The sequence below is a fragment of the Neophocaena asiaeorientalis genome, unplaced genomic scaffold (assembly GCF_003031525.2).
Source record: "Neophocaena asiaeorientalis asiaeorientalis breed wild unplaced genomic scaffold, Neophocaena_asiaeorientalis_V1.1 scaffold77, whole genome shotgun sequence".
NCBI classification, from domain to species: domain Eukaryota; kingdom Metazoa; phylum Chordata; class Mammalia; order Artiodactyla; family Phocoenidae; genus Neophocaena; species Neophocaena asiaeorientalis.
Window position 1 is genome coordinate 7,731,296 of NW_020174645.1, and position 21,471 is coordinate 7,752,766.

General features: G+C 46.2%; 1 protein-coding gene across 1 annotated transcript in view; it reads left to right on the top strand.

Annotated features, from left to right (window-relative positions):
* Positions 1-21,471, top strand: part of CUX2 (cut like homeobox 2) — a 261,994-nt gene that overhangs the window by 145,570 nt on the left and 94,953 nt on the right. The window contains exons 2-3 of the mRNA XM_024758471.1: positions 10,048-10,158; positions 13,769-13,816. Coding sequence (XP_024614239.1) covers positions 10,048-10,158; positions 13,769-13,816 — 159 coding nt within the window. The remainder of the gene's footprint in view (positions 1-10,047; positions 10,159-13,768; positions 13,817-21,471) is intronic.

A 21,471-nucleotide genomic window follows, 5' to 3' on the forward strand; every position in this document is an offset into this window, starting at 1 on the left:
GTGTGGGGGGGTGGGGAGGTTTGGTGCCGGGATTGGCCAGCACGTCTTTCATTTGTTCATTTGTTCCTTTAGTCATTCAATCAACAAGTGTTAAGCACCTACTATGTACCAAGCATCAGGGATACAGCAGTGGCCCAAACAGACAAAGCCCATGTCCTTCTGGAGCTGACATTCAAGGAGGGTGGCTAGTGGAAATGGACAATAAATAAATAGAGCAGTAACCACATAAATGTGTTGATGACAAGTGCCATTTAGAGAAATAAGCAGAGAGAGAAGAATGGGTGAGGTAGGGAGGAGGTGCTTGCTATTTTAAATAGGATGGTAGGACAGGCTTTTGTGAGAAGGCAGTGTAAGAGCTGAGACCTGGAGGAGGAAAGGAAAAGACCCATGTGGAATAAAAACAGAAACAAAAACAAAAACCCAGCATTTCAGGCAGAGGGAACAGCCAATACAAAGGCCCTGTGGTAGGAATGTCCTTGATGTGTTCAAGAGCTAGCAAAGATCCCGTGTGGCTGGAGGAGAGTGAGTGAGGAGGGAGTAGAAGGATGTGAGAACAGAAGTAAGTCACGTGGGACCTTGACATCGAGGTGAGCACTTTGGCTTTGATGCAGAGTCAGGTGGGAGCTGTGGAAGGGTTTTGAGTAGAGGAGGGACAGGGTGTGACTTGGGTTTAACAGTATCCCGGTGGATGTCGGGTGGGGAAGGGACTGTAGGAGGGTGAGGGCAGCAGTGCGGAGACAAGTGAGGAGGCTCCTGTGGTCACCCAGGTGGCAGCAGTAGAGAGGATGAGAAATGGTTGGATCAAGCTGACAGTATTTGCTGATGAGAGAAATGTCCCCACTGCAACCCTGGGCCTCAGCCTAGTACCAGGGCAGGGAAGGTTGCTGCCCTCTGCTGCCCACTGCTGGCAGTGGTCCCACCTCAATAGCCAGCCCCTGAGCACCCAAGCATCTCCTGCACCCTGGACCCCCTGCCAGCCACAGGCCTCTCATCCTGCCTGCACCCCTAAGAGACAAGGCATGCCATGACTTCATGTTACAGCAATAAATCCTAGATGCAGAGAGGTCAGGGGTCTGCCCAGACTCACAGAGCCAGTAAGTAAGAACGTCTGGACTCAAACCCACTCTGCCTGCTGAATGTGGGCTCTTGGCCTGCCTCCAGCTAAAAGCAAATTGCCACTGGATTTTCTGGAAGCCAGAACTTTGGGAGCTGCTAGGAAGGCCTTGTGGACCACAATTTTAATTGTCTATGTGCCTTCCATGACCAAACACTGTGTGAGGGCAGGACTTGGGTCTGACTTGTTCTGGGCCACATTTTAGGCACTTAAATTATAGTTGAGTAAATGAGTGAGTGACTGGATGGATGGATGGGTGGATGGACAGATGGACAAAGAGATGGACAGACAGACTGATAAGGCCCAGCCACACTCCTGATCTTCAGGCCACATGAGTCCTTGTCTGGGACAAACAGGTAAGGGAAAGTTAGCCCCATGAGCAGCCGGAGGAAAGAATGCAGAAGAAAGTGTGACCTTGGCAAGTGGCTTTGTTTCTCTGCAGGTACCCTGTGTAAAATGGCACCTGCATCATAGGACCGTTCATTTGCTCCCTCAGTAGATGTTTCTAGAGAAGCCACTGCATGCCAAACACTGTTGGGAAAATAAAATGAACTTTTGTGTGCCAGTTAACATGGACCTAGTAAGCCCTCTATGGGACAGTTATTATATTATTGTTATCACTGCACTGAGAGTCTGCTAAGAAGTTGTTGGCAGCCTCGCCCACACACCCGGGCCTCACGGTTTGGACACAGTCCTCTCAACGGGCTCTGTGACCCAAGTGTGAACTATCATCCTGGCCTAGATGATGGAATTCAATAAAGCCAGCTTGGTTGAGAACTGTTTCTCATAGGCACCGCCCCTGGCCAGGGCCCTCGGATAATTTGCCCTACATCTTGGCATCTGAAATTTACATACGGTGCCGGGAGTGATGGATGGCTCTGGTAACCCGGTCTGTCTCTCGGCCAAGGCTCAGTTATCCATCTCAGCGGGCTGCAGAGCCATCCGTCTTCTCTCCTTGCTCATGGCAGGCCAGCATGTGCCCTTTGTCCCAGGTCATCTCCCAGCCCCCTCCTAGAGCCAGCCTCTGAGGCCACTCTGAAGGCGACACTCCCGTCATGGTCCACTGCATCCCCAGAAACCCTCCTCCTCGGTGTTTGCCTGGGACTCTGATGGCAAAGCCCTGAATGGCTCCATGGACCTGAGATACAGAATGGGTTGTTTGCCCCCCCCCCAAACAGCAAGAGGGCCCCATCTTGCTCCTGCCACAAAGGACTCCTCGTGCTTATATCTATTAACAGTCATTCATTCACAGGTGTTTTTTGAGTGCCTTTATGCATCTGGCATTTAGCTAGAACCTGTGGCTACAGCTGTGAGCAAGACAGGCACAGTCCCCACCCATGAGCGACTGACATTCCATTGGAGGGAATATGAGCACTGAAGATCCTAGACACTGTGCCAAACACTTTACCTACTGACAATCTGGTTCTCAAGGGTTTCCTCAGTAACACTTTGGGCACAAATTTTTATCCCCATTTTACAGACACAGAAACTAAGGTTGAGTATGTTGTCCAAGGTCACACTGCTAGTGAGGGGTCAGAGCCAGAATTTTGACATAGGTCTGTGATCCCTGAGCATGGTCATTGTTCCCCAGACAAATCAGGCTCTTTCAGGGTTTCTGACACATAGCATTTATTCATTCATTTATTTGACCAACAAACATTTCTAAAGTGCCTGCTGTGTAACAGGAACTGTTCTAGGCACTGAGCATAAGGAGGAAAGGACCAAAATCTCTGTCTTGCTATCATGGAGTTTTCATTCTAGTAAATAAAATACATAGTGTGTTTGATAGTGATACATGTTAAGAAGAAAACTAAAGGCAGGAACAGAGAGGCCAGGTAGGGGGCTATCACAATAATCCCATTTCCTCTGTGTGGGATGCTTAGCTTTCTTAACCAGCTCATCCCCTGACCCCAGGTCAAACATTCCCACCTTGGTGACTCTTTACCCCAGTCACAGCAAGTCACCTTGCTCTCTTTGTTCCCATGATACTTTATTCATACTTTTCATGTTGTACTTCGGCACACAGTGTTGGAATTGGCCTGTGTGTCTCCTCCACTGCACTGTGAACTCCTCAAGGACAGGGGCTGTGTTGGTTAGTTTCTGTGTACCAGTATCTAACACTGTAACTAGCACAGATTTGGGGCTCAGTAGTTAGTTGGATTGATGATTAGATGGGGATGGGTGGATGGGTGATTAGATGGATGGATGATGGATTGATGACTGGTTGAGTGTGAGTGATTGGATAGATGGATGTTGGATGATCAGTTGGAAGATAGATGATCTGTTAGATAAATGGATGGATGGATGAGTGGAAAATGGATGGTTGGTTGGGTGATTGGATGGATGTTGGATAAAGAGCTTCCAGCCTGGATAACTTACTAGGTACTGGCAACCCCTGCCCAAGTTGGGAACCACACAGTGATTTAATTAGTAGAAGTAGGTAAAACTCTTATCTCTCCCTTGCCCCATCAGTTTCCATACCCATGCGAAGGCAATTCAGGGCATATGTTAGGGTTTCACTCTTCTCCAAGTCTGCTCTGGAGGTGATGTCTTAATGCGATGGCCTTTGTCCCTTTTACCAGAATTATTTATGCCCGAACTTGTCTTATTTGGTTTCTGAGCTCTTGGAGGATATAGACTGTATCTGATTCCCTTTATCTAATGCCTAGTACACTGGAGATCATGGATGGCTGAATGTACAACATCTCTAGTTGCATCTCCCTGCAAAGAGAAAACAGACTTCTAGGTTTGTGTTGGGGGGAGTTGGTGACTGTATTGAAAGTCATAATCACTAGTCATCCTTGTTTTCTAGACCTGGCCTGGAATCTCAACTGCCACTTCATCCATATATCCTTACAGGAGATAATATACATAAAGTGCTTAGCACATTCCATAAATACTAGCATGTGTGTGTGTGTGTGTGTGTGTGTGTGTGTGTGTGTGTGTGGCATAAATGTTAGCCATGAGCTATTGTTTTCTGTAAGGAATGTCTGTGTAAGGTTTCATTTGGCGAAAAAGTTCTAGGCCTTTGAAAAGACATCTGGTGGCAAATATCAGAAGGGGATAACAGGTGCACAAAGGAGATGCCCAGACTTGGAGGGCAGGGTTCAGGAGTCCTTCCTGGAAGAGGGGACATTTAAGCCGAGGCACAAAGGATGAGTAAGATCAGCTGCAGAGACAGAATGAGATCATCTGAGCTGAAGGAATGAAGTCTGTTGAGCCATGGAGTTGGGAGACTCTGTTGCCTTTGGATTCCTGCAAGGCAGGAAGGTTGGTTGGGAAGGAAACAAAGAGATGGGAAGATGGAAGGGGCCCAGTGACACCTAGATAGGAAGTATGGCGATTGTCCTAGAGCAGTGGAGAGCCAGAGGTGGGTTTTGAGCAGAGGAGGGACATGTTGAGGAAGTTTCTTTCCTTTCATGAAACCCCTTCAAAATATGGGAACACCTGAGGTCCTTGCTTCCTTAACCCCTAATCCCCAGCAATCACTGCATCGTTTTCAGAAGGTCTCTTTTCAGAAGTGGTATTAGGGGGATGTGTCTGAGTGTGAGGGTGTCTTTGGAGCTGAGAAGAGTGTGAGCACATGCTGGGGGAATTGACATGCATATGCACAATTCAGATGTGTATTTCCCCTGTAAGAACATAGCAGCTAGCTCAAAGTTTTGTACATCATTGACACTTCAGGTCAACATCATGTGTTAAATTTCTTTTAAAACTAAGTATTCTTGTACAATTCCCAATCCTTCCTGGTTGAGGAAATACAGTTGAACTGAGAATGTTCAACTTGCTCTCCCCATAGATAACCAAGTCTTCCTTCCCCACCCAAGAGCTACCTTCCCTCTGAGGAAATCCAGCCTCTTAATCAGAAGTGTGGCTTGGGCAGGTCGCCTAAGCTGTTTTTGCCTTAGTTTCCTCATCTCTAAAATGGGAGACTCAGATTCAGTTAGTGTTAGCTAAAGTGTGGGACATACATACCCCCACTGTTAGGACGTGAGATGACTGTAAGTAGACCTGACATTAGAAGGGATTGACCTGTGTCAGAAGGATCAGTTATCCCTTCTCAGTGGTCATTCATTCCTTCTCATTGGAACAAGAAGAAAGTCTCTACCTTTAACACCTCTCCAGCACTTGCCAGTCTCCTTTTATAACAAAGACAAACAGCAATGTTTTGTTTTCATTGTATTTTTATTTTAAAGACTACCTTCTGTTTATGGCATAGTGTCCTCTAGCGATAAAAAAAGTTCCTTTTCAAATGTACTTATTTAGGTTAAAAAGAGAAGGGGTTGTTATGTAAAGGTCAAGAACAGGCAAAATTTATCTAGATGCTAGGGTCAGAATGATAGTTACCTTTAAGGGGGTACTAACTAGGAGAGGGCACAAGGGAACCTTCCAAGGTGCTAAGAGTGTGAATATTCTGTGTATCTACCTGGACAATGGTTATAAGGGTGTAAAAGTTTGAGCTTAAAATTGAACTTAAGGGCTTCCCTGGTGGCTCAGTGGTTGAGAGTCTGCCTGCTGATGCAGGGGACACGGGTTCGTGCCCCAGCCCGGGAAGATCCCACATGCCGTGGAGCGGCTGGGCCTGTGAGCCATGGCTGCTGAGCCTGCGCGTCTGGAGCCTGTGCTCCGCAACGGGAGAGGCCACAACAGTGAGAGGCCCGCATACCGCAAAAAAAAAAAAAAAAAAAAAAAATTGAACTTAAAATTATACAAAAAGAAAGAAGAGTCAGTTTGAAGGTAAATATCATGGAAATAGTAATTCATGTGGAATATCAATATGGCAAAATACATGCAGAAGGGTAGTATGAATGGTTGAAGTTCAGAGAGTAATGGACTGGACAACCTTGAAAGTTCCTTCTGGCTTATATGTTCTGAGACTGTGAGTGCCTTGGAAGTTCCAAGGTTGCAAGCTGATGGCAGACGCTCTCAGAGCTAGGGCCACTCCCCGGGCAGCGGGCATTTCCCGTGGGCAAGCAGTGGGGCTGTGAAGAGTTCTTCTTCCCTGCCCCAGCCTCTTCCTGCTGCCTAGCCCTGGCTGCAGCTCAGTCCCAGCTTCCTTTCTCTCTGCACGCTGGCCCAAGCCTCAGCTGCATCTATCATCTGCTTCAAGCTCATTAAAATTATTTCTTTTTTAGTTGCAAATGGGCTGTTTATGATGATCATTATTTGAATGGTCTGCGGCGGGCTCCGGGCTGTCTGTCTGCTGCTGATGACCAGTTAATCAGATGTTCTCCCTGCCTGGGCCTGGCCCAAAGTCTGGGGCTGTGTTAATCATGGCCCCCCTAGGGCTGGGGGCTGGAGGCCAGGTGGGAGAGGATCCCAAGTTCTGCTTGGTCATCAAAGAGGCCCTGCTAGCTGTGTATGTGCATGGGGGTTCAGACACTTATTTCTAAAACTCAGCTTCAGATTGGTGCTGGTTTATGTTTATGAGAGTTTTTTATATTCCTTCAAAATAAATACAGTGCTGTGAGCTTTTTTATTTTAAATATGTTTATTTTAAAAGACATGTCAATTCTGTCGTTGGCTGTCTTGCTCTGTTAATGTTCAAATAGCCTGTCTTTTAGGGTGGGAGGGAGTGGTTTTTAATGTCTTTGCCTGATAGAGTAAAACTTGTCAGTACTCTGTCATCCTTTTATTGGTGGGGCGGGGGGTGTGAGATTTTTACTGACCTGTGAAATCCAGAACTCTTAGAATCACTGATCTAGTGGGGTGTTCTTTGAGCTCTCAGCTTATCTAAATTAGTATCAGCCAGCATTTCTTGAACACTTAGTACTGTGCTTGATGCTTTACACATTTATAACATTTAAAACAAGCTCCCTGAACATCCCCCAGCTAGTGGGGAAGTGGAGCAGAAACCCTGTGATGAGCAGGGCATTACAATTTTGCCTTTATAATCCACCAAGGAGATAATTCACAGCTGAATTATTAGGACTGTAATTTGTTTCTTAGTCCCTGCTTGAATTACCTTACAAACATATTAATGTGCTCGTCACATGAGATGATGTGTACGAGGAGCTTAGCATGGTGCCTGGTATGTGTAAGCACCCAATACATGGTAGTTATGATTATTTACTATTATTGTTGTTGACGTGTTAGTGTACTAACCATAGAAATGTGGCAGGAATTCAGAGTTGAAGGATGAGCATAGATGTAAGGCAGAGGTAAGAAGAGCATGGACATCAGTCATGATGTCCGTCGTCTGCTCCTCTAGGGATGAACAGGAAAGACGGCAAGAGCTGGGCTTCTGTGGGGCTGGGGTTGGGAGCCTGCTGATGCTCCCCATCTGGTCTCACCTCTGCTCTGTCTACAGTGTGGATGCAGCAGACAGATTTGTACCCACCAGCAGCCTGAGAGGTTAGGGTGGAGGGAGCCAGTGCAGTCGCATGGCATCGTTGTCTGGTACAGCACATCAGACAGTTAGACTTAACCTGCTCTGAGATTTCCTTTTGGAACTTGGGTTTGATGTTTTAAATAAGGAGTCGGGCTTCCCTGGTGGCGCAGTGGTTGAGAGTCTGCCTGCCGATGCAGGGGACACAGGTTCGTGCCCTGGTCCGGGAAGATCCCACATGCCGCGGAGCGGCTGGGCCCGTGAGCCATGGCTGCTGAGCCTGCGCGTCCGAAGCCTGTGCTCCGCAACGGGAGAGGCCGCAACAGTGAGAGGCCCGCATACCACAGTCAATCAATCAATCAATAAATAGTCAAAGTTCAGCCCCCACCAGGTTGCTGGGATGCTGGGAGAGGCAGTATCCCAGAGATAAGAACATTGTGTCAGATATATGATCATTCAAAACCGTGTGATGTTAACGCAAGTCCCAGTTCTGTTTGTCCTGTAGCCATGTAAAAATCACCTCTTTATCTTCAAGACGGATGAGAAAAACTAAGAAAAACTGTGAGCACTCTGCCACAACTCAAATTGACCATGACACTCCAGTTACTTCTCTCCTGCCAAGTGAGGGTCTGTCCACCTGGCTTCCCCACATAGTTGGTTTTTGTCTGCCTTTGGTCAGTCCCATTGCTGCTACCACAGATCTCTCCCTAGTCACTTGATATTTTGGTCATGGTCAATTGTGGTTTCTTTATTGGAAACTACAATTTTTTTTAAATGATGATAAACCAGAAGTCTCCTTATTTTCTCTGTCACCTTGGCAGACTGTCAGAAATTGTTTCTGTTTCTCTCTCTTGTCTCCCATGACACCTTGTTCCTTACCTGGCTCAAAAATTCAATGGGACGTTTGGACTGGAAGCCCCTGCACCTTGGAGTTGGTGTACCCAGTGCTGTGGCATAGAATTGATATCAGCACCTTGGAGAGCACCACATTTCCAAGTCTCTTGCCCCTCTATTTTAATGGCTACACTCTTGCCTCGATTTTCCTCCCTTCTAGTCTTATGATTCTCCAAAGAGGTTAGACATTTCTCCAGAAATAGAAATTCCTTCCCCGATTCTCCCAAACGCTCCATAGGCAGAGACACTTACCCTGGGTTTGGGGTATGCGGTCCAGCCTTCGATGGGCGCGAGGTTTATGGTGCTACGGTGAACTGCTGTTGAGCAGATTTACCGACTCTCAGACATGATATAAGACGATTACCATGCATTTCGTCTCTTAGAGGGAAAAGGATTTGCAGCGGGTTAATAGTACTTTTATTTCATTATCTAATAGTAAAAGTGTTTCATTGTGTGTGCGAGATGAATGCGCATTAGCGATGACAAATGAGGTCTTTCAGCACGGTGCCGGGCCTCATCGTACATATGTTAGATTAAAGAGTTCACCCTAGAAATACACTCTTGCATCTGCTTGTGTGTTTTTAATAAATCTGATTGCAGAAATTTATTGCATCACTGGATTTAGGAAATTATGGGGCTTGATTGCTGCAGATATAATCGGGTGATATATACAGAAATGCTCCTCTAGTTATCGTCCAGAAAAAAAGCCCATCTCGGGATGGTGCAAGAAAGCAGCAGACCACATAAACAGAGCATTTCTTGAATTATGCAAATGAACACCATGACAACTCATGGTGAATTATTCTCCCCTCGTGAAACCGCCACTGTTAAAGTGAAGAAAGCTGCGAGAGGGGTGATCAAATATACATGTACAACCAGCAGACATTGTCTGTCATGTGTGAGCTGGAGCGTCCCCCACTTCCATCTCTCACTCTCTTTTTTTCCCCTCCTTGGTTCGTCCTGTAAAAACCTGGTCTGAAACCTTCATTGCACATAAGCAGGCAAGGCTGCTTCCAGTCCTTTTCTTCTGAATCCAGGCGTCTTCAATGAAATATTTCTTATACTTGAAGTGGACCTTAGATAATTTACTGCAGGATACACAAAAGGTCATCTTGCTTCTTATTGGCACCTTCATTTTTCCAAAATCTACAGAGATTAAAAAGCCATCTATATCTTAAAAGGCGTATTTATGAACCCTTAAGTGTAAGTCATAGTTGGAACCGTTCCCACCTCTGATATATGAAAGCTGTCGACAGCACTTTCTTACACTATAATATGCCCATACAATATGCCGCACTTTACTATTTTGACACCGTTTGGAGATGTTTTCTACAGTTACTGACAAGCTTATGCCATCACTCCCTTGGAAATTTAAGAGGTGGGGCAGAGGCGTAGGGGAGAAATGAAAAAAAACAGCTCCACCAACTTTATGGGAGATTATTGATCTGGCCTGACTTCTGACAAGCAAAAAAAGCTGTCCTGGATTTTTTTCGGTTGCATCCCCAGTTTCGTAAATTATTCATTTGTGCCAGGAGTCAATATCCTGTCTTTTCTCAGCTTTTTTGTAAGTTAAGGAAACTTGTTTGGAATGCTGTTTTGTACGATGATTAAAAAGGAAAAGGAGGAAAAAAATCTTTTTCTTTTCTCTCTCCCTCTCTCTCTCTTTTTTTTTCTTTTTTTTTTTTTTTTTTTTTTTTTTTTATTGTTCCAGAAGGAGCTTAATTCCGTCGCTTCCGAGCTGTCTGCACGGCAGGAGGAGAGTGAACATTCTCATAAACATTTAATTGAACTCCGCCGGGAATTTAAGAAAAATGTACCTGAGGTACAGTATAGTTGCTATTATAGAATTAACTCAGTAGGAATGCAGATTTTTCTCTGTTCAAACTGTATTTTGAAAACTATAGACATAAGTGACTAACAAGAAAAGAAGCTAATTAGCCACGAAGAAAAATTACAACCCTCAACCTTTCCGTGTTTCTCAGTGTAGCGGTGCTCACTGGTGCTGTCTAGAATAAAAGCAGGACGCTTCTCCATGGAAGTCATTGTTTTTGAGGGCTCTATACCACATCCATTTTCCCCTCACATTAATGTCTAAGTCAAATGCTTGGCCTTGACGGCAAAGACAATTTGTCTAGAGTTCCTGATTTTATTTTGCTTTCCCATTGGCGTCCAGGAGATGATGGCTGTAGACTGTCTCACCCTCTCTGGTCCTTCCCTTGATCTCTATGTCTGAAACTGTCTCCCCCACCTGCCCATAAACGTTCCTCATTCTCCCCCTTCACCTCCTCCTTTGCAACTCCAGCCACCAGCGTTGTCCTTCCCAGCTGCCATGAGGGTGGTCCAGGTAATGGCCAGCCCCTGCAATGTAAGAGTCCCCCAGGGGAAGAGAGGAGAATGGACACGTTTCTTTCTTCACAAGGGTGAATGTGTGAATTTTTTTTCCTCCTCTGTCAGGCCCCCTGTTGCTTCTCAATTTTTTTTTTTTTTTTTAGTGATGGAAATAAACACAAATAGGAAAAAGAAAACCTTCTGACTCCATATAATGTTGGCAGGGATATGACACATCAGAGCCATGACAGGAAACAGATACCCCGCCCATTCCCAAAGCCTGCTGTGCTTCTCTGTGCTCAGCAGAGGGTTGAGCTCTCTGTCCCAGGCTGCTCAGGTGGCCTGGATCTTGGAGGAGGGCCAGACAGGGTCTGCCATTCCAGAGGTATCAGACCTGGACATGTTGATTCCACTCTGCCTGTTGGAATCACCTAGGGGTCCTGTTGCCATCTTACTGATGGAGACCATGGAAGGATGGAGAAGAAGCAAGCCCACCCAGGAATCAGGCCACATAAGTGCAGAGGGGTCAGTCTCTTAGCTGTGAAGTCCTCCTCACACCAGTCATACATATCTTTGGTTCTTCAAGGCAAGAGTGGGAAGTAGGATCTAGTTAGAACTTGTCCATGGAGCAAGTCTGGGAGGAATCAGGTTTGGGAGCTGAGAGAGAGTGCACTTGTAGAAGGGGCGGGAGTCTCAGATCTGAGCGTGTCTCCCATGTTATGGCTTTAGAAAGGCCAAGTTACATCCTGGGTTTGACCGGGAGCTAAGAAAGCATAGGGAGATTCTGAGCATCCTTCCCTTCCCTTTTAGAACAGAGAACAGCTTGGTCTTTAAACCAGTTTTTCTGCCCAGAAGGAGAGAACCAGAAGCTTTGCCTCTGACTCTCCCATCTCTGGGAAGCAGAGATGAAACGGCCACAGATCTTCACAGCCCACCATTTTGTCCTCCTTCCCCCAGGCGACGTGGGAGCCCCCAGGTGATGAGGGAAATCCAGGCCAGGTTTTAAGCCTCTGAGTTCGGCTTACATAATTTTAATACTGCATAATTATGCAATTATGTAATTAGAAGGAATAAGTTTCCATTCCTATTATAGTCGCGCCTCTGAAAATTCTCATTTTTGGAACTAGCCTCTCCTGATGGGGGAGAGTCATGCCAAGACTTTATTTAAGAACATCATCTGGCTGGTGCCCAGCTCACCTCCTGCTGATGCCTTTGCTCAGTTTCCCCCAGGAGTTAAGCAGACAGGGCAGTGGGCTTCTAGAAATGGCTGGCATTGGCCCAAAATCCCACCCACCCCGCCGTGGGTCTCAGATTTGAATCCCCTAAATTCACTTGAGTGTGGGGTTGTGAACAGAGCCTGTTTGGGGAGTCTGTTGACCTGCATTGAAATCCCAACTGTGCCACTCACTTGCTTTGAGACCTTGAACAAGGCAGCCCCTCTCGGGGCCTCTGGGTCCCTTTCTGTAAATTCAGGGGACTGGAGATGGTTTTTGAGCCCCTTCCAACACCAACATTTCCTGAACCCAGACCAGAGGTTTCCTGTTGATGTGTTTTATTTAGTCTGTAAAGGTCTTTCAAATTTTACAGTAAGTTGTCAATGTTTAGCATCTCTGATTTCACCCCAAAGCTTGGGTTTCCGATATCTTTTGAGACTGTTTGGTAGATCTGGCCATGGGGATGCTCCATGCCCAGTGGCAGAAACAGCCGAGCAGCTGCCGCTCACGTTACCAAGATGCTGTGCTCCCCTGAGATTTGCCATGGGACAGCCTGTCTCCCTCCTGTCCACTTCCTCCAGCCTCTGTGGGCATTTGAGTTTACAACCCACAATCTAGGTTTTCTTAAGTTTCGTTTTCTGCGCTCAGCCCGTGCACTCACGGTTCCTTATGATCAAATAAATCCACTAGGTTCCCACGCACTCCCTATGTCCCTCCTGAAGATCCCCTGCATACATCAGTGGCTCTGAGAAGCCCTGGGGGCCACAAATCAGTGAGGAAAGCATAGCCAGGACCCAGAAGAAGGATTTTTTCCAGGGCCAGGAACAACACAATCCTATTTCATAGTTAAGGGATTTTATTCTTCAGCTGAAATATGTATTCTTCAGCTCATCTCTTCCTTTCCTGTTTCTGTCTGCTACCCCCTCCCTCTCCATTCTCTCCAGCTCCCCTCAGCTCCTCCTCCCAAGGGGGTCTCTTGTGGGCCATAGAAGCCAGTGGTTAGGGGAGTCACCAGTGGGTCTCAGAGGAAACTGGAGCATTTATGGTTGGGATCTTGGTACCCTCGGTTCTAATCCCTCTTGCACGCTGGAGAGAACTCATGGGAGTCCACCAGGGATGCCCTTGTGGCTGGGAACCTCAAGGTCACTTGAGAAAGGCATGAAATTAGGGTCCAGAAAGAGGAGGCTGCCTTCTGAAGACAGCCCAATGGCAGAGTTGATCAAACATTTACAGAGCCCTTCTTCTGAGCTGGGTGCCATGGCAGGTGACCCCACCAAGCCCCCAGAAACCCCACCTTCTGGTGAGGAAGGAGCGACCATGCAGCGTGGTGTTGCTAAAATGCCAAATGCAGTCTTTGCTGGAAGGGGCAGCTGGGTGGGGAAGCAGAAATGGCACCCTAGGGAGACATCTCCCAAGCAACCTAAAGGACAGAGGTTTTCATGTAGGAGCTTTGGTGACATGGCCCTGGGTGTGGAGCCTTTCCAGCCCCTGCTCCAAAAAATGTCCCATGATGGACCACCAGTCCCGCAAGGTACTTTGCATAAATGAGCATTCCATGATCAAATCCATTTGGGAAATGCTACTTCCTCTCTCCCTCTTCCAGAAATTCTCATTGTGCATTATGTAAAAGGCTCCAAAAAGTCCTGCAGGGAAGAAACTTGATGTTGTGCTTGATGCGTCCTAGTCGGATCTGGCTTGGCACCGTGGTGTGTGTTTGTGTCTGTCTGTAGGTGTATATATGAGGAACCGTTATGAAATCTCATGGAGTGCAGGTCCCACGGGACACGCTTGGGAAATACTGATTTGGGGGACAGCAATGAGCTGCAAACAGGGGCCATGGGGGTATCCCACTTGGCACCACGGTGAACTCTTCGCTGATCTCTTTTACAGGAAATCAGAGAGATGGTGGCTCCTGTATTAAAAAGCTTCCAAGCTGAGGTAAGACCCAAGGCCTGTGGCATGTCACAAAAATACTTCCCAGTTCCCTCTCCTATCCCACCTGGAGTTGCCAGAGGATGCCAGCAGCAGAGAAACTTCTCTACCCCCATTGCAAACTGCCCCATGCCCTCCTGATCAGCCATGGTATCATGATAAGAATGGGTTCTCTGTTCTGTTTGATGGGATTTCTGCCTGCTCTGAAATCCTCTCTACCACCCATCCTCTGAGGATATAAAATCTACACTTTTCACATCCTTTCCTGCCAACCCATCGGACCCTAGTTCCTTTGGCAGCAGCTGAGCTGCCCTCAGCCAGTTGTTTCTCTTGCCGTCCTGGAGCCCTGGGATGGAGCTGAACCTCCTCTGTTTCTCCTCTTTGCTTGACTTTGTGACCAGGATTCTGAGAATGTCCACTTGTCTGGCTGGCGCAGGAGGTAGGCTAGGAAAAGAATGGAATTACACTGAGTCAGGAGAGTGGAAGGGAGGGCCATTTCTCCAATGTTCTGTCTTCAGGGGGCTTTTCTCCGTCTTCCCCTGTATTCAGGCAGAACCCTGGAAGGATAGGCCCTTCTCAGAGCTCGCCAGTGGAGATGCATTTTAAGTCTGTCGTCTGCCAAGTGCCACATTACTTTAAATCTGTCTCTTCGGAACTGCGTAAGCGCATAAGGCAATATTAAAGTAAACAATAACTGGATTTACACAAATGTCGCTGATTTCCATATTTTTCATCCTTTCATTTTATTACTGAGTTGACTGATGCGCTTATTTATTTATAGGGCCATCCGGTATTGATTCATTTGGTTGTAAGGTGCCTGAGCTGGAAGGGGGTAGAAAAAAACCAGAAAGAAGACCAATAATGTTGGGAATGTGTCATCATGGCTTTTATGTTTTTAAAAAAAGGCCCCCATCTGCCGCCAGCTCATGGTCCCCTGAGAAATACTCAGCACACAAGCCCTCTCAGGCAGCTGATCCCTCTGTCCAGCCCAAAGACAGGCAGTGAGTGTCTTGTGTAGAGCGTCACTTTCTCAGCCATTCCCTTGCTTGGGTTGGTGTGGCAGAGCTTCTCCTAACTACTTAGACCCTCAGTTTCTCTATATGTTAAAGTGGAATAAAGGCACTGCAGATCTTTTCATGTTCTTTTGAGGATTAACTGAAATATAATGAAAGGGAAGAGTTTAATGTAATTCCCGGTACATGGAGAGCTGCTAGGGAGTGAAGAGCACAGACTCTGGAGTCAACCTGGATTTGAATCCTGCCTCTGCCAGTTACTAGCTGTTTGACCTTAGGCAAGTTACTTGACCTCTCTCTGCCTCTGTGTCATACTCTATAAAATTGGATAATAATTATACCTACTTCATAGGGTTGTGATTGAGGAAGAACAAAGTCAATACTCATGGAGTGCTTAGGACATTACCTTGCATATTAGAAGTTTTATTATTTTATTATTCCTATTATCAGTCACCTTCAACACAGGTTTATTTGGCCTCCACTATGCCTGGGTTGGAATCTGCCTCTTTCCTAACTAGGTGTTCAAGGATTTTTATCCAAAAGAAGGGGGTTTTCTATCCCTATAGGAAGCAGGCATGACTTATGCCATCTTTCCAATAGGAGAAAGAGTTAAACCTTAGATTTCGGCAGTGATCCAGGGAAGACCCAAGTGCAGCATGGTGGAAAGCACATGTGAATCAGACTCGTATGAGTCTGGCTTGAATTTCAGCACTGCTGCTTATACGAGCTGTGTGACCTGGGAGAAGTTCCTCCACCTCTCGGAGCTGCAGCTTTCCTCCTCTCGTAAGTGAGGCTAACAGTAAGGATTCTAAGAACTAAGCAGGGTGGAGGCAGTCGACATGGTGTCTGGCACACAGTTGGCGCTCAGTAAGTGCAGGAGGAGAGAGAGAGTCTTAGTAGGGCCAAAATAGGCAAAGGTGAATTTTCATTTCCAAACCCATATGGCATGTTGAATACACACCATTTTAATAGCCGGGGATCTTCAAGGAACTTCGTTAATTTTTTTAAGAGGGTTTTCCGTCGTCCCTTTAATGTACCAAAAAGACTACATTTGTCTGGAGTTTTATTCCCGAAACCCCTGCTTTCTTCATGATCTATTGACCAATCCATTGCGACCGTCATGTCCCTCCCAGCACCTCAGGGGAGAGACGCCGGCAAAGAAAGGTGTTAATAAAAAGCATCTCCTTCGTCCAGAACAAACTGCACACACATAGGCCGTTTATAATCCAAATTTGATTTTCATTTTAATTTTTTTAATGAGGGTTCATCCTTTATGCCGCTTCCCTCTTGCCAGCCACCAGGCTCTAGGCTCAGAGCTGAGGATTCCCAAGTGGGCATTAATCACCTCCCAGGAATATTCCCTGAGGCAAACACCTTCCAGAGTCATATAAACTAACCCATAAAACGCCAAGGCTGAATATCGTGCCTGTCATTCCTTCTTCCCCAGTGTGGGCCTCTTGTTGAAATATAACATGTTCAAGTTCATTCCTTAATTTCACTCCACCAGCCCTGGTGAATACAGCATACAAGCATCCTTTTATCTTTTCATACTGTGTATGTGTGAGGGTCTTTTTTCCTTTTTCTTTCTTTCTTTCCTTCCTTCCTTCCTTCCTTCCTTCCTTCCTTCCTTCTTCCTTCTTTCTTTCTTTCTTTCTTTTCTTTTCTTTTCTTTTCTTTTCTTTTTCATGCTGGTGGGAGGGGGGCAGAGAGGAAGTGAATTTGCCCTGCTGTGAATCAAGGAAGCTTTTCCTCTCCGCCTTGATTGCTTAAAGGACAGTCTTGATTCCCCCTGCTCAGGGAAACAAAGACAGCCAGAGAAGGTGGCTTAATGGAGACAGCTTGAAATGGCCAAAGTTTGAATATCCTTGCGCTCAGAGAAAAGAGCAAGACGAAAGCCCTGCTAATTACAAAAGTTGCTTTATGAAAGATAATTCAAAGCAATAATTTAGCAAACATAATCAAGTCGCACAGATGGGGTTGTTGATGGATGGATTGCAACATGCAATTAGCAGTTCTCGTAGTTACATATCATTAACCCTCCAAGCACAGAAATTATTTTCTCATTATTAGTTGAAAAGGTAAAATTAAGCTGACTAGACAGTAAAGGAACAAACTACAATTAATTACCTTCATTTATTACAGTCATTATTTTAAACTTATTTTTACTTGGAGAGAGAGACGAAAACATCTAAATTAAAAGTTTTCTTATGCTAAATCAGAGGTGAAACTTTTCTAAGGAGCATGTGCAGTGGCCCAGCCAGAAGATGGCAAGGCCACTGCTGGGAAATTTTTTTTCCCTGCTTCCTTCCTCTTCCACCTTGAAGGGGATATGGCCTGCATGATGGAAAACCCTTTCCGTTGAGTTGGAACAGACACGTTCATCTGGGCCTGATTGAAACAGAGCAGTTTGGAAACCAAGGAGGCTGAAGTGTCCTCTGACCCCCAGGGGAGGCAGGAGAGTGTGGAGGTCAGATATCCAGGGTCTGTGTCCCACCCTGACACTGCTTATGTGACTTTGGCAAATGACTTCATGTCTCTGAGCCACTGTTTCCTCATCTGTAAATAGGGACAGCTCATCGGATTGCAAGAGGTTCAGTGAGATTCTCTGTTGATTGGCCAGCGAATTATTTGTTCTCATTGTGGTGGGTGTGAACATCCTTCTGAATTTAATTTTAAGAACCCACCAAAGCATCACTGAACCTGTCACGCCATATTACAACCAAATTAAGAACCAGCAGCAGTCCTCTTTCATTTGGTATCATATACCTTATAAAGTAAATTGTTAATGCTTTTTCCCCCCAGTTAAGCAGTTATTTGCAGTTGTTCCGGGTATTTCTCATTAGAAATAACATCATCTAAAGAACGATATTGATTGATTTTTTTTAATCTTGGAATCATGGACGTGAACCACATATTTATATGACATTCCCTTTAACTAGAATTCTCATGCTTTATTTTTATATTATTGATCTTTTTGACACGAATTGCTTTTGGCCTTGTGTGAGTGTTGTAAGCTTTCTGCCTGCAGAGGAATGGGCCGGGCTGAGCTGGGAAGAGTGATCGCTCCAGCAGCATGGCGGTAACATTCCCACACATTTAACAGCAATTAGTCTGTGCTGATGCCGTGGTAGGCTTTCGTGTATGAAAATTTACAAGCCTTTTAATGGACTGCATCATGGAATGCCATGCGGGGCCAGTCGGTGGGGAGATGAGGCCGCCAGGCGCGCATCCATCTCACGGCACTGTCAGCCGAGTGTCTCTCAACACTCGTGTCTGCCTGGGGGTAGTGGCGATCAAAGCAGACGCTACTGCAACAGCCAGCACGACACCAGCGTGGGACGAGTGGCCATTCGTGCAGTCACTCATGCATCCATTCAGTATATGTTTCTTGAGCAGCTGCTGTGTGCCAGGCATGGTACTAGGTGCTGGGGCTAAGTGGTGAACATTACTGACTTGTGCTCAAGAAAAGGTTGAGCACCACTGTGTGCCAAGAACCATGCTAAGCACTGAGGGTAACAGGGTGAACACAGATTATTCATCTGGCTCCCGTGATGTGGAGTAGAAATGACATGAGCCTAGATCCACACAGACCTGGGTTCCAATCCCAGCTCCGTCCTTTGCCAGCATTCTCGGTGAACCTTGGTTTCCCTGGCTGTAAACTGGGAATGGTAACAGTCCTTACCACACAGGGAGGCTAGGAGGATTCACGCAGGTGAAGAGCTCAATGCGACATAAACCTCCCAGAAATGGGATTGTTGCATCATGATTTAGTGTTGTTGCCCCTTCCCCTCCATCCAGCAACCCTAGAATACACATGTACACTCCTGCTTCCCTTCCAATTCCACTGAGATCTTCATGCTCAGCAGCATTTATTTGGCACCTGCTGTATACCAGGGTGAGTACCAGGCTCCAGGGATGTGGCAGTGAGCAGCTCCAGATACCGTTGCTGTCCTCATGGCACTCACAGCCTTAATGAGAGAGACAGCTGGAAACATACCCCTCAGAGCCAACGAAAGTCACGGTTATGATTGAGTTTCACGTGGCCAGAATGTGGGATGGGAGAGATTCAACCAGCCCACCCATTCCCTCATTCAGAAACTGTTTCTTGTGCAGACCCTGTGTGGGGCCCTGGGGATACAACAGGGAACAAGACAGACAGGGCCCCTGTCCCAGGGGCGCTCAGAACACAGTGAGAGACATGCCTATTTGCATCATGCACGTAAATTATTTGAAGGACAATATAGTGCAGTGGTTAGGAGCACGTCCCTCTTCTGCTGCTTATTAATTGTGTGACCTGGGGCAAATTATGTTTCTCTCTCTCTGCCTTGATTTCTTCATCCGTAAAATGGGACTCCTAACATCCCCTACTTCATAGTGTGAGAGTGAGGAGCAAATGAGGTAATAGGTGTAAAGGCTTAAAACAATGCCTGATGTAAAGAAAGCTGAGATCAGAGTCAGAGACTATAATCGTCTTGATTATCACAATGATTATGGTTTTGAAATCATCCCACACTGCATTAACTAATTATGGATGTGCTAAATGCTGCTGAGGCAAAATGCAGTTGCACCCAGGAAGACTCCAGTCTTATCTTCCTTTGTCCTAGCTCTGAGGCAGAGGACTGGACTGCTTGACCCACTGGGGTTGTTGCCCAGGGAGAAGGGGGCCCTGAAGTGCCATCCCCAAGTTTAGGCACTGGAGAAAGAACCTTCCTGGTCATGGCATCCTCTATGAGCCAGACCCCTCAAGAGGCCCTCAGGCATCCAGTATCACAGTCATACCCTCCCTGTTTCCTGAGTGCCAGGAATAAGACCCAGAGAGGGTGAGAAACTCACCTGGGGTCACATAGCCAGGAGACGGAAGGGTCCTATGTTGTTTCAGATCCATGTAATCCCCTTACCCAGAGTGGCTCCAATCAAGCAGCTGGTGAAGGAAGACAAAGGCAGTGGATTTGGGGTCTTGGAAAACTAGGTCCAAGCCCTACCACCACTCCCTAGCTGTGTTACCTTAGGCAGGTCGCTTTACCTCCAGCCTCAGTCTCCTGTTCTATAAAATGGGTTGTTGCAACACCCACCTTGTTTATCCCTAGGGATGGGCGTGGAAAGCCCACATGGTCACCCAACTGAAAGGAAGCATCCTTTCTCTAACCCTTTGTTATTCAGAGAATGGTCCACGGGCCAGCAGCATCCACATCACCTGGAATCTTGGTAGAAATGCAGTCTCATTGGCCCCCCCACCCCACCTCCCAGATCTCCTGAATCAGAATTTGCAGTTTAATAAGGTCCCCTGGTAAGTCAACTATACTTCAATCAAAAAAAAAAAATTCCCCAGTAATTTGGTGATTTATGATTCGTGTAGGCATTGAAGTTTGAGACGCTCAACCTGAGAGCCCTGGCTGCCCTGAGGGCTTTAAAAAATACCGAAATCCGGGTCCCACCGCAGAGTGGCTGGCATTCTTGGTCTGGCGTGAGCCTCAGGCATCAGGATGTTTAAAGCTTCTGCTGGTGATTCTGATGTTTGAGATGCTCTTGCCCTAGAAGCTCACCATCTAGTGGAGGAGACAGACACATGGAAATAACCAGTGGTGTGCTGGTAAATGATGAGCAGCTGGCTATCTGAGGAGCCCTGACTTCCATGGTATAAATACTGCTGCCAGGGCCAATTTCAAGCTGCCAGCCTGGAGCTGAGAAGAGATGTGCAGTAACATCTTATATAGCATTTCCACCACACAGACACAATAGCTATGCATAACCTCAAAGCACCGGGAGTAGTAATATATCACCAAATAATTAGGAATTGATGAGTATTGAATATGTATTTCCTCTTTCTTTCAATTTTTTTGGTAAACTGCACACAGCATTTACCCCCTTAACCATCTTTAACTGTAGAGTTCAGTGGCATCAAGTACCTTCACATTGCTGTGCAGCCGTCACCACCGTCCATCTCCAGAACTTTTTTCATCTTCCCAAATTGAAACTCTGTTCCCATTAAACAGTAGCTCCCCATTCCCCACCCCTGGCAACCACAATTCTACTTTCTGTCTCTGTGAATTTGGCTCCAGATACTTCATATAAGTGGAATCGTCTAGTATTTGTCTTTTTGTGACTGGCTTCTTTCACTCAGCAGAGTGTCCTCAAAATTCATCCATGTTGTAGTACCATCATATTTAATACAATTTATGTATTATAATTGTAGGTTTATATGATTTAAAATTTTAATTATGGCCATGTTTAGCAACCAGCTTGCAAAACTCCTGAAAATTTAGCAATCAGCTTTTGCAAGCTGCTGCAGGTCAGCCCCAGCACACCACCGGAAGTACAAGTGAGAACAGAGGTACAAAAGGCAGGCTTTAGGACAGGGGTCTGCAAACTATGGCCATCGGGCCAAAGCCTATTTTTATAAAATTTTATTGGAACACAGCCGTGCCCATTCATTCATATATTGTCCATGGTTGCTTTCCCACCACAGCAGAGAGCACAGAGTTGAGTAGTTGCAACAGAACCTGTATGACCTGCAAAGACAAAAATATTTATTATCTGGCCCTTTACAGAAAAAGCCTGCTCGCTCCTGCATTTAGGTGTACAGGGAGTGGGAGCGATTGAATCTTTTATTATTCATTCATTTATTCATTTGTTCACTCAGCCAGTATA